Below are 13153 nucleotides of genomic sequence, written 5' to 3'. Positions count from 1 at the left end.
CATTGTGTCTTAGGTGGGGCCCAGTAATTTGCGCCTAACAAGTGCCCATATGATGCTGACCCTGCTGGTCTGCAGACTACACTTTTGAGAACTTATCTTACAAATTGTTACCTGGTATCTTACATATTCTTACCTGTTAGTGTACACACGTGGATGCATAACCTCTCTACCAAAATACCTCTGCACCTTTATTCCCACCTATGTAGTATTTCTTTTCTCTACTTAGTTTAAAACGTATTTCAGGGGCTGGCGCTGTGGCACTGTGGCGCAGTGGGTTAATGCCCTGGCCTGAAGCGCCAGCATCCCATTTGGGCGCCGGTTTGAGACCTGGCTGCTCCACTTCCGATCCGACTCTGCTATGGTCTGGGAAAGCAGTAGAAGATGGCCCAACTCCTTGGGCCCCTTCACCTGCATGGGATACCCAGAGGAAGCTCCTGGCTCCTGGCTTCGGATCAGCACAGCTCTGGCCATTGCAGCCAACTGGGGAGTAAACCATCAGATGGAAGACCTCTCTCTCTCTCTTTCTCTGCCTTTCCTCTCTCTATGTAACTCTTTCAAATAAGTAAATAAAATATTTAAAAAACAAAAAAAATTATTTCAATTAAAAAGTGCACTAGGGAGATTTGATAGAGAAGCACCTTCCTCTTTAGGTCTTGTAAAATAGGATATACTGTTGATATCCTTTCTCTTTCACTAGATTATAGGTTCTTTGAGGGCATTTTATATATTCAAAGTTTGCCTATGTGGCTTGGAACAAAGTAAATGTTAGCAGATGTCTATGTATAGTAATTGCATCATGATAATCAAACCCAACTATTTCCAATAGTTTTTATAATTGAATGTACATATACTAACATCTCCAAAATTAAGGTGATAAAATATATTCACTTAGTAAACAGTATCACTAGAAATTATTGCACAGGGCAAATAAAATAACAAAATACATAAGCAGATGGGAACTGCAAGTGAATCTCACCAAGAAGTATAATGTTGCTAAGATGATACATCAGCAGTAGCTCTAAAACATGAATTGATCATAGAATAGTTCAGTAGTATAAATATATACCTAAAGTTTTTGAAAATAACTGTCATAACGTGTTAGAATAAAGCCACAGTAATATGTCATTGAATCTATGCAAAAGATGAGATAAACTATTGTTGGACAATAGATTGTATTGACATTGTCAGCGCCTTATCACAAGCAGCTAATACAGAAAGACAACACAAGCAGATACACGCTCAGTGAAAAAACCAAGTATATCTTTGTAGGAGACAGCTACAGCAAATATGGATTCCTTTTTGGATCTTCTCTCTGTCGCTTTTTCTTTGGACTGGACTTTGTCATTTGCTCCTGGCTGTGTCACTTCTGTCCTGAAGACTGCTGGAGTGATTCTACCCGAACAAATTTGATGATGCTAATCTTTTCAGAGGAGTAGAAAGAGATCGAATTTAAGAATGAAATGCTCCTAAATTTAGATGAGTCCAAGTCGCCTTGCTATAAACAGAATCACAAGCGCTCTAGGAGGGCCTCCATTTCTGTTTAATCTGACCAAACATGGAAATAGCAGAAAAGATGGATGAATCTGACTCCGAGTTGTTGTAATATCATCAGTATTTGTAAGTGTCCCTAAAACTCTTCCAAATAACACAAAATATTGGAAGGTAATGTTTTTAAAATATTTGTTGTGTGATAACGTTCCTGCACCATACACTGACAGATATAGAGTTTAAATGTAATGCTTTTCACTTAATATGAAAGCAACAAAGAATGTAGGAAAGAGATAATATTTTAGTTCAGTTTGCTCAGGGGCAAAAGCCTTTGATCTAAATCAGTGTTATGTCTGATTTTCTCTCTTGCACATGCCATAAGCATAGAAGAGAAGAATATCCCAGTCTAATTCCTTCAGGATAGGGAGGGTTAAGAGGATACAGGAGTGAGGGAACTTGTATGAAGCTGGTAGGGTATTTCAGTTTAATGTCTGCATTCTGATGAAAGCTTACTTGGAAACATTGTGCTGAACTCAATATTATGCTAGTTCTGCCATGATGGTGAGAGAATAGAACCAACATAGTCCCCATTCTAGAAAGAAAAGGAAAATCAAAACTTGAATAATGAAGCATATTCCAGATCTGGTACTGAAGATGGAAGCTTCAAGAAGTAATATATTGGTACTACTAATAGTGTCATGTGATGTTTTAGACTTCAGCTTAACAAGAGAGTGTGTTCTCAGAGAACATACTCAATCCCAGTAATCCCTTTGAGTCCCACAAGGTACAGAATCCATTCATTAAGCAAATATAAATGTAGTACTTAACAAGGGCCAGGTATTCCAGCTCTTAGGATACTACAGTGAAGGAGTAGTAAAAATAAAAATTTCTTTTGTAGTGTAACTTGCATTCTAGTTGGGAAAAGATATGCAGTTTATATAAAATAAATAAAATGCAACATATCATAAATGGTGGTGGTATCATGAGTTACAAAGCAAGGAATAGGAAGGATAATACTATACCCTTTTAAAAAGTGGTAGGGAAGACCCCAATGAAAAAGAGACTTTTGAGTATATACCTGAAACAAGCCTTGCAGCCAGTGGTGGAAAGAAAGTTCTAGGTTGAGGAAATATGTGTGGAGAGAAAGGGAAATTACTACTATTTTTTAAAAAAAAGTTTCCATAAGCTGTGCATTTGCTAGTTGTGAGGATATGTATTTCCTTGAGGTCTGAGCAGTGGGATAGTGGGATAATTTTGTTTTCTTCTCTTTGCTTATCTGCATTAAAAATCTAATCGATGCAATTTTGCAATAACAAATGGATACTGAGACCCAGACATATTGAAGCATTTAACTTTTCCTGGAAAGCTATAGCTGAAGTCAGGCCACAGATTTGTGACTAGGAAAGTCGAATAGTTGAACCTGGGGTAATAACCTACTGAATGTAATAAGTTATTTGGTATTTGTGTCCAAAGAAAAAGCACTCTGTGTTTTTGTGGTCAGTGTTTTGCTAAGCTCCAACAAGGTTGGACAGTATGCACCAATATGAGAGTTATAATGAGAAATTCCAGTAAAATTGAACAGTTGACCCAAGTGAAAAACCACAAGCAGAATCTCGTGGTTTTTCTAGGTGCAGATTTGAAAAAGAAAATTACTATTAATAAATAATGAGGGTATTACAACTTATAGATGCTAATATTTTGTCAGAATTTTAGTCATTAAAATTATATAACCACAGTCTATTTTTTTCTTGAAATAGGGAATGGAATTTGCCAATGTTAACAAATGTAAGAGCAAAAGAATGCTGTACAGTCTTTGTTAACTGTGTTTGAATAGCCTTTAGAAGAATTTTCCATAACACGCACACAAGTACATTTCTTTCTAAGAGTTAATTTCAATCAAATAAGTTTATTTTCTTTGAGAAATGAAAATTTAAAACATTACATTTATGTTCAAAGCCCTTTTGACTATCCATCATCCCAAATCCCAACTTCTCATTTTCTCCCAAAGGTAACCACTACAGTCACTTTGACAGGTATTTTACATACCTTTCCTATGTATATTACTCACATATGTAAGTATACAGATAGCAGTTACTTAAAAGGATTCTGTATACTGTACTAAATGTTTTTTGACTTAATTTTTTTCATTTAAATCTTGTTTTTCCACATTAGCACATAGAGTTGCAAACTTTTTTATTTTTTTAACTTTTATTTGACAAATATAAATTTCCAAAGTACAGCTTTTGGATAACAGCTTTTGGATAATGGCTTCCCCCCCCCCCCCCCCATAACTTCCCTCCCACCCACAACCATCCCATCTCCCGCTCCCTCTCCCATCCCATTCACATCAAGATTCATTTTCAATTATCTTTATATACAGAAGATCAATTTAGTATAAAGATTTAAACAGTTTGCACCCACACAGAAACACAAAGTGTAAAGTACTGTTTGATTACTAGTTATACCGTTGATTCACATAGTACAACACATTAAGGACAGAGATCCTACATAGGGAGTAAGTGCACAGTGACTCCTATTGTTGATTTAACAATTGACACTCTTGTTTATGGCGTCAGTAATCACCCTAGGCTCTTGTCATGAGTTGCCAAGGCTATGGAAGCCTTTTGAGTTCACTGACTCCAATCTTATTTTGACAAGGTCATAGTCAAAGTGGAAGTTCTCTCCTCCCTTCAGAGAAAGGTACCTTCTTTGATGGCCTGTTCTTTCCGCTGGGATCTCACTCGTAGAGATCTTTCATTTAGGTGTTTTTTTTTTTTTTTGCCACAGTGTCTTGGCTTTCCACGCCTGAAACACTCTCATGGGCTTTTTAGCCAGATCCGAATGCCTTAAGGGCTGATTCTGAGGCCAGAGTGCTGTTTAGGACATCTTCCATTCAATGAATCTGCTGTGTATCCCACTTCCCATGTTGGACCGTTCTTTCCCTTTTTTATTCTATCAGTATTAGCAGACACTGGTCTTATTTATGTGAACCCTTTGACTCTTAATCCTATCATTATGTTCAGTTATGAACTGAAACTGGTCACTTTGACTAGTGAGATGGCATTGGTACATGCCACCTTGATGGGAATGATTTGGAATCCCCAGGCACATTTCTAATTCTACCGTTCGGGGCAAGTCCGATTGAGCATGTGCCAAACTGTACACCTCTTCCCTCTTATTCCCACTCTTATATTTAATAGAGATCACTTTTCAGTTAAATTTAAACACCTAAGAATAATTGTGTGTTAATTAAAGAGTTCTACCAATAATATTAAGTAGAACAAAAAAATACTAAAAGGGATAAAGTATTAAGTTGTTCCTCAACAGTCAGGACAAGAGCTGATCAAGTCATTGTTTCTCATAGTGTCCATTTCACTTCAACAGGTTTCCTTTTAGGTGCTCAGTTAGTTGTCACCGATCAGGGAGAACATATGACATTTGTCCCTTTGGAACCGGCTTATTTCACTCAGCATGATGTTTTCCAGATTCCTCCATTTTGTTACAAATGACCAGATTTCATTGTTTTTTTACTGCTGTATAGTATTCTATAGAGTATATATCCCATAATTTCTTTATCCAGTCTACTGTTGATGGGCATTTAGGTTGATTCCAGGTCTTAGCTATTGTGAATTGAGCTGCAATAAACATTAAGGTGCAGACAGCTCTTTTATTTGCCATTTTAATTTCCTTTGGGTAAATTCAAAGGAGTGGCATGGCTGGGTTGTATGGTAGGGTTATATTCAGGTTTCTGAGGAATCTCCAAACTGACTTCCATAGGCTCACTTTTTTAAAATGGCATTTAAAACTTGCTAGAATATATACTTCTACCAACATACATCCTCTGTCCTGGCCAATATTAGCTATCTTAAATTTATTAATCTTTGCCAACCAAATCAATGTTTCTCTGTCCTGCCTCCCTCACTCTCTTCTCTCTGTAGTGTGTGTGTGTGTGTGTGTGTGTTACACAATTACATTTAAGGAATGCCTCTCATAAATATTCTCATAGCAAAAGGAACTTTATAAGTGTGAAATAGGTGGTGGAGTTGTGCTTAAATAGAAAATAATAGAAAATAGAAAAGATAAAATGGATATGCGAGAAAACATAAGAAAAGCCTATTTAAAAGGGAAAGAAAAAGAACTCCTTTTCCACTTACTTATGTTTTACTTGTACTTTTGCTAAACACAACTTATCCATTTTATGAGATAAGATATTGAGTTGACCCTGTTGGGATTTCACCTATCAATCTAGATAGTTGACATCTCCAAAAATGCAGCTTACACTGTTAATCCATTCACTTCAGCAAAACAGGCCTAAGGGCATCAGATTCTTCTGTTTATCAGAATGAATTCCATGGCCCCAACCAACTAAACAGATTCAGCTGATCACAGTAGTGTGATGGCTTCAGCACTTGAGTTGGGGGCTCCTAACAGCACGAGCAGCTTGAATAGAGGCTTATGCTGGTGTCAGATGCTTTCCTGTACAGAGGTTGGCAATGGATGTAACTGTTTCCAAGTGGGACATTACCAGGTAGAAAAGCCATAATGATTCAATAATTAAATCACATTGACTTATGATCATTGTTCTTCTTAGGAAATTTCATTGCTTTTTGGTGATTTATTGTAAGAAACTAGATTGTCATATACACTGTGATTTCCATTTATATGTAATATCTATTTGCATATATATATATCCAAGTCAGAATAACTAAAAGTAATAACCAAAAAAGGAGGATGGAATATTGATAAATAGATGCGAAAGATATTTAAAGGAAAAGGAGAAATTAAGAAGATTAGTATGACTTTGTCCCTTTAAATTCAGTCATTTTAGATGCATTTTCCTTTATGTGAAAGCAGCAGGAAGAGAAACTGCTAGCTCAGTGTATCTCTGTTTTGCAGTTAGGTTTTTGCATCTTAAAATCTCAAGTTATAAAAATATTACTAAGATGTAAAGAATTTGTACGAGTTTGGTAGAATCAACATTTCACTTCTAAATTAAGAACTCACTTTCCTGCCCTCATTTCTCCTGCTAGTGTCCTGGTGTGGAGGGGAGGTAGAAAGAAAGTTCTGGAGAGAGACAGAAGAGGAATATTTTAATTCACAAAAGAACTTTCAGTCTCATGGGGCCTAGAGCTGTTGTTCTGGGGCAGGCAAGGGCATTGCAGAAGGATTCTGTATTTTTTTTTTTTAGTTACAATTCTTTGTATTCCCAATTGTAATTACTTGAAAGCACAGCTCCCAGTGTTGACCCAGCATCTAAAATTTACTGCTGAGTTTCAAGGGAAAAGCAAAGCATTTCTCTCACCCATCAGCACCCATGACCAACTACATGAGTTCAGGACCCTTGTTCAGAGAGTAGGAGGAAGTGTCAGTGAATGTGCTAAAATATTAAGCTGTGTACTGTCTTCCATGGCAACTCTCTTTCCATTTGTCATAGTATTTTTTACTTGCTATTTAGTTTTTGTTTTGTTTTATTTGAAAGTCAGAGAAAGAGAAAAAAAGAAAGGGACCTCCTATCTGCTGATTCACTCCCTAAAAGCCAGTGACCACCGGGACTGGGCCAGGCCAAAGCCAGGAACTGGGAAATCGTTCTAGGTCTCCCACATAGGTGGCAAGGACTCAAGTACTGATCATTAGCAGGAAGCAGGTATCAGCCTGGACTGAAAGCCAAGTACTCCCATATGGGATGCAGGTGTCCCCAGCAACCTCTTAACTGCCCACTCCTTTACTTGTTGCTTAATGCTATTACAAGAAAATTAAAACATTAACATGCATTTTAGCCTTCAGCTTTATACTGTACAATGCCTGTTTTAAATACAAACATGAGAGCATTTGAACTTGTATATGGAATTACTGAAATTATACAGTTAGTGTTTTATAGTTTGTACAAGCATATGTAAGAGGGTACTTCAAAAAGTTCATGGAAAAGTAGAATGTGGTAGAAGCTTGTTTATCTACTAAGACCTCTTTTTAAATATGGTTTATTATTGTAGCAGTCTTACAACAAAACTATACTTGAACAGTTACAAATAGTACATACTATAAGAAGCTTGTCCTCTAAATGGGTTTCTTATTTCTGTGGAGTTTCATATCTTATAGTATTCTGTAAATAAAGATTAAATTTCACCCATTTCTTTTAAATAAAAGTTTATCATGGCACGAAAGAATTTGAAATCTATGCATACTAGGGATATTCTAAAAACTCATGCAAAACATGGTCATGAAAAAACTATGCATGCATTTCAAAATTTGGAGGCAGCAAATTAATCTTTTACTTCCATTTTCCAGAAACTGTTTGAAATACTCACATATTTTGTTCTTACCAGCACAAAGCAGACATCTTAGAAAACTAACTCCACTATGTTTCTTCCACTTTGCGATGCACGTACGTCTACTGACACTCTGCATTCTGCTCACTGAAGAGTAAGGAAGGGCAGAAAGGACAAGAAAGTGTGGATCACCCTCTGCCTCCTTTTTCCTCTATATCATTGTCATTTCCACTGCAAGTGGTTGGCCAACAGAGAGAAGTAATGGGAGAAAGAAACAAAGTGACAAGGTTCTTCAGTCATTCTGTTTTTTAGAATGTAGCTACATTCTTCTAGTGCTCAAGGCAAATGCTAGTTCAAACAGAGACTGACATCTTTGGGCTGTCAGAGTCCCCCCTTACTCAGTTCTGGACCTAACATGCATACCTTACACTGTTTTTGACATGTCTCCCATGCATGTGGCCTATGCTCCTGGGACATCATGAATGCTGTGTGTGAGGAGGACATGTCTGTTCATGTCTCCCCTGCTCACATGGTATTCTGTTGTCCCCTCAAACTCCATTTATAAAATGCAAGGGACCAGCACTGTGGCACAGTGGGTTAAGCCTCTGTCTGCAGTGCTGGCATCCTGTGTGGGTGTCCTGGCTTGTCCCCTTCTGATCCAGCTCCCTGCAAATGCACCTGGGAAAGCAGCAGAAGATGGCCCAAATCCTTGGGCTCCTGCACCCGTGTTGGAGACCTGGAAAAAGTTCCTGGCTTTGGCCTGGCTCACTCCCGGCCATTGTGGCCATTTGGGGAGTGAACCAACATATGGAAGATATCTCTCTCTCTGTAACTCTGTCTTTCAAATAAATGAATATTTTTTTAAAAAAATGCAAGTTCAAAGATAAAATTATTAAGCAGTTCAAGACAGTGATGGCAGAGCTTTAAGCTAAGTGTAGGACACTTCTCTGTGCTGCACATGTCACACAGCCGTGAAGCTGGTCCTTTTTTGTATCAGGAAAAGTTGCTGGATTGCCTGAAGCTTGATGTGCACATTGTATCCTGAAGGAAGCCCACTCACAGCAGGCTGAACACTGCCAATAATGTGTCTGTGCAAAATGATTTCCTTGAAATGCTTTCATGCCCTACATTCCAAATCAGCTGCAGTAATATCTTTGAGGCAGTGGGATCTCTCAGAAGACTCCAGATCCACAAGCGTTGTCTTGCAGGTGGGCCTTTGAGACCTCGAGGCTATCTATGGCTGAAACCAGGTATTCATCACTGAGTCAACATTCAATTTCTCTTTAACATTTTTTTGGTCTTCCTCCCAGGGTTTCCAGCAGGAGAGCTTCAGAAGCCTTTCTTTTGGGGAACAGAATATCCTCGGTGAGTAAATTAGTTATTGATAAGGTGGGAGGGAAGAACACGTTGCTTTGGTAGAGGATAGAATATCAAGTCAAAGAAACTGAATCAGTGGTGGTTCTACAGAAAAAGCGCATGGACTCTGGCTTGATTTGAATGTTCCACGCTCATCATTTTCTATATTTGTTGCCTCATCCTTTTCAGCAGGGCCTATGACTGGGCAGGAAAGCCAACTTAAACATAATTTTCCTCTCTAGGCATCTATATTACTCAATGATTCATACCCAGAATATTTATATCTTGAAGGATGGTTGACATATCAGTTGGTGGTGATAGATTTAAAACTGTTCTGGATGAAAGCAACAAGAAAGGGAAGACAGAGGTGTTTGTAGAGTGACAGAGTCTAGCTTTGCCTGGCCCATGTGGTAAGGCAAGTAGCAGATAAGAAATGTGTTAAAGAAGATTGAGGTTTGATATTGGAGGGCTATGAACGCCAAGTAAGGAGCCTGAAAGATAACAGGAAATAGAAAATACTAAGTTTTGAGGAAGTAAGGTAATTGATTTGTCTTTAGAAATATAACCCATGAAACTATAAAATGAGACAAAATTGACAGCATATGATCTTAGGGATACCAGTTTAAAAGTCATTAGGAGCAGCATACTGTAGACTTGAAAAAATTCATAGGAGGAGAGGCACCAAGATGGCAGAATGGGGAGGGAGCTTATGCTCTAGTCTAGGGGAAGATAGTTAAAAAATGTGGAGAGAGAGTAATCTCAGAGAAGAGTTGCAGAGGAGACGCCACACAAATTAGAGGGACACTGTGGATCTGTGTGGATGGTGTGGACGTGCACAACTCAGGACCGCAGCAACTGAGAGCCTCAGCACCAGCTTGGAGAGTGAGGTGAGACCAGACTGCAGCAGCCCAAGGCACTGGCAAAAAAGCTGCAGGAAGAGCCTGGCATGAGTCAGGCTTGGAGTCCTGTAGGGGACAGCGTACCTGCCAACCTCCAGGGAAAAAAAGGGGGCCACATTTCTCTCTCCCCAACTCCCCAGCACCAGTGTACCATAATTAGCCAAGAGAGGGAGGGCACCATTTTGGACATACTTAATAGCTGTGCCAGCTCATGTCTGCGCCCAACAATCAGCTGAGAAGAGAATCTTGAGTCTGACTGGGGGAAATGATAGGGGGCTGCATGCTTATGACTGTGGGAGCCTCGTGTGCTGGGACTGTGAAAGCACTGTGGCTGCATGGGAGGGTGCAGGGTGTGGCTGGGTCTCTGGGCAGTCACTGTGGACACCTCCACATGTTTGGAGCTCTCTGATTCCCTGGTGAGGGTCATTGCCGCAGGATCTGTGTTCACACCGAGGACTGCACAGATCCTTTGTGTGGTTCTTGTGGCAGTGTGGATGAATATTGTACCCAGTGGGGCTAGTGCCCAGGCATTGGTTTCCTTGAAGGAGAAAAGGTGAGCATGAGACTACACTGACAGAACTGAACAAACCTCCCCTCTGATAAAAAAAAAAAGATTTACCACGTGCAATTTGGGAGTCGCCTTGGACACTCCCCTCACCCTGAAACACTGAACAGAGCTCCCTGGCCACACCCGTCACACACCTCAGGATATTCACTGAAAGATGCTCCATTAATCCACACAGGCATAGTCCAAAGATAAAAGCCATAACAGGGGGGCCAGCACTGGGCATGGTGGGTAAGGCCACTACCTGCAGTGCCAGCATCCTACATGGGCACCACTTCAAGCCCTGGCTGCTCCACTTCCAATCTGGCTCTCTGGGAAAGCAGTGGAAGATGGCCCAAGTCCTTGGGCCCCTGCACCTGCGTGGGAGATCTGGAAGAAGCTCCTGGCTTCGGATCAGCACAGCTGTGGCTGTTGTGGCCATCTGGGGAGTGAACCAGTGGATGGAAGACCTCTCTCTTTTTCTCTGCTGCTGCCTCTCTGTAATTCTGCCTTTCAAATAAATAAAGTAAATCTTTTTTAAAAAAGCCGTAACAGGGAAAAAAGATAAATCACCAAGTATCTCCACAGTTACCTAAAAATGAAGCAATTCAAGAAACAGGAATAAGGAAGACAACATGATGCCTCCAAAGGAATACACAACATTTCAATACTAGAATGTGAAGATGAAGGGATTGAAGAAATGCAAGAAACAGAATTCAGGAAATTGATCATATTATTGCTTAGAAGTAATCAGAAAGAAATGTGTGAACTAAAGCAATTCATACACGACATGAAAGAAAATTTTTCTCATGAAATTGAGATTTTAAAGGGATATCAAAATGAAATACTGGAAATGAAGAATTAAATAGAACAAATAGAAAATGTGGTGAAAAGCCTTAATGACAGAATTGGTGAGGAAGAAGAAAGAATATCCAAGTTAGAAGACAAATCGCTGGAAATCTTACAGTCAGAACAAAAAAAAAATTAGAAAACTAAAAACCAGTGCTGGAGATCTATGGGATAATATCTAACAACCCAACATACGGGTCTTAGGAGTTCCTGAAGGTATGGAAAGAGAGAATGGATTAGAAGGCCATTTATTTTAGTGAAATAATTACAGAAAAATTCCCTAATTTGGAGAAAGAACGGGACATCCAAGTACAGGAAGCACATAGAACTCCTCATAGACATGACCAGAAAAGATCTTCACCATGACACATTGTAGTTAAACTCTCCAAGTGAAACATAAAGAAAAGATTCTAAAATGTGCATAAGAGAAACACCAGATTACTTTCAGAGGCTCTCCAATGAGACTCACAGCTGACTTCTCATCAGAAACCCTACAGGCCAGGAGGGAATGGTGAGGTACATTCCAAATCTTAAGAGAAAAAACTGTCAACCCAGAGTGGTGTACCCTGCAATGAATGAAGGTGAAATAAAGACCTTCCATAACAAACAGAAATTGAAAGAATTTGTACCACCCATCCAGCCTTGCAAAGATGCTTACAGAAACAGAAACATGGTCATCATTATGAAAGGAGGTGAAGGCAGAAAATATCCCAGTAAAAACAAAGGAAATCCAAAGTAAATAATAGGAATATTTATGGAAAAACAGTAGGGCCAAGTCATTACTTATCAATAGTCACCTTGAATGTAAATGGCCTCAACTCTCAGTTAAAAGATAGACTGGCTGAATGGATTAAAAAACAAGACCCATTTATTTGCTGACTACAAGAAACACATCTCACCAACAAAGATACATGCAGACTGAAGGTAGAAGGATGGAAAAAGATATTCCATGCTAACAGAAACCAACAAAGAGCTGTTGTAGCCATCCTAATATCAGACAAAATAGAGTTTAACACAAAGACTATTAAAAGAGACAAAGAAGGGCACTGTGTAATGATTAAGGGATCAATTCAATAGGAAGATGTGACTATAATAAATGTATACACACCTAAGTACAGGCCACCTAGCTGTTTAAAAGAAATGTTGATGGATCTAAAGGAAGACATAGACTCCCGTACAATAGTGATGAGTGACTTCAATATCCTACTTTCAGCAATGGACAGATCAATCAGACAGAAAATCAGCAAGGAAACAACAGTTACTTGACACTATAGACCAAATAGACCTAATGGATATCTACAGAACTTTTCATCCCAAAGTTGCAGAATACACAGTCTTCTCACCAGTGCATGGAACTTTCTCTAGGATAGACCACAGGCCAGGCCATAAAGCAAGTCTCAGCAAATTGAAAAGAATCAAAATCATACCATGCCTTTTCTTTTTTTTTAAGATTTATTTTATTTATTTGAAAGACAGAGTTACAGAGAGAAAGGTAGAGACAGAGAGAGAGGTCTTCCATCTGCTGGTTCACACCCCAGATGGCCGCAACAGCCGGAGCTGTGCTGATCTGAAGCCAGGAGCTTCTTCTGGATCTCCCACATGTGTGCAGGGGTCCAAGGACTTGGGCCATCTTCTACTGCTTTCCCAGGCCATAGCAGAGAGCTAGATCAGAAGAGGGGCAGCTGGGACTCTAACCAGCACTCATATGGGATGCAAGCGCTTCAGGCCAGAGCTTTAACCCGCTGCGCCAC

The 13153-nt window shown here is 39.3% G+C and overlaps 1 protein-coding gene across 1 annotated transcript in view; it reads left to right on the top strand.

The window, feature by feature from the left end:
* PHEX (phosphate regulating endopeptidase X-linked) overlaps positions 1-13153 on the top strand; it is a 223848-nt gene that overhangs the window by 180988 nt on the left and 29707 nt on the right. The window contains exon 16 of the mRNA XM_062183402.1: positions 9065-9119. Within this exon, the coding sequence (XP_062039386.1) occupies positions 9065-9119 (55 nt within the window). The remainder of the gene's footprint in view (positions 1-9064; positions 9120-13153) is intronic.

The sequence above is a fragment of the Lepus europaeus genome, chromosome X, assembly GCF_033115175.1.
Source record: "Lepus europaeus isolate LE1 chromosome X, mLepTim1.pri, whole genome shotgun sequence".
Classification (NCBI taxonomy): Eukaryota; Metazoa; Chordata; class Mammalia; order Lagomorpha; family Leporidae; genus Lepus; species Lepus europaeus.
This window is presented reverse-complemented; position numbering and strand designations above follow the sequence as displayed.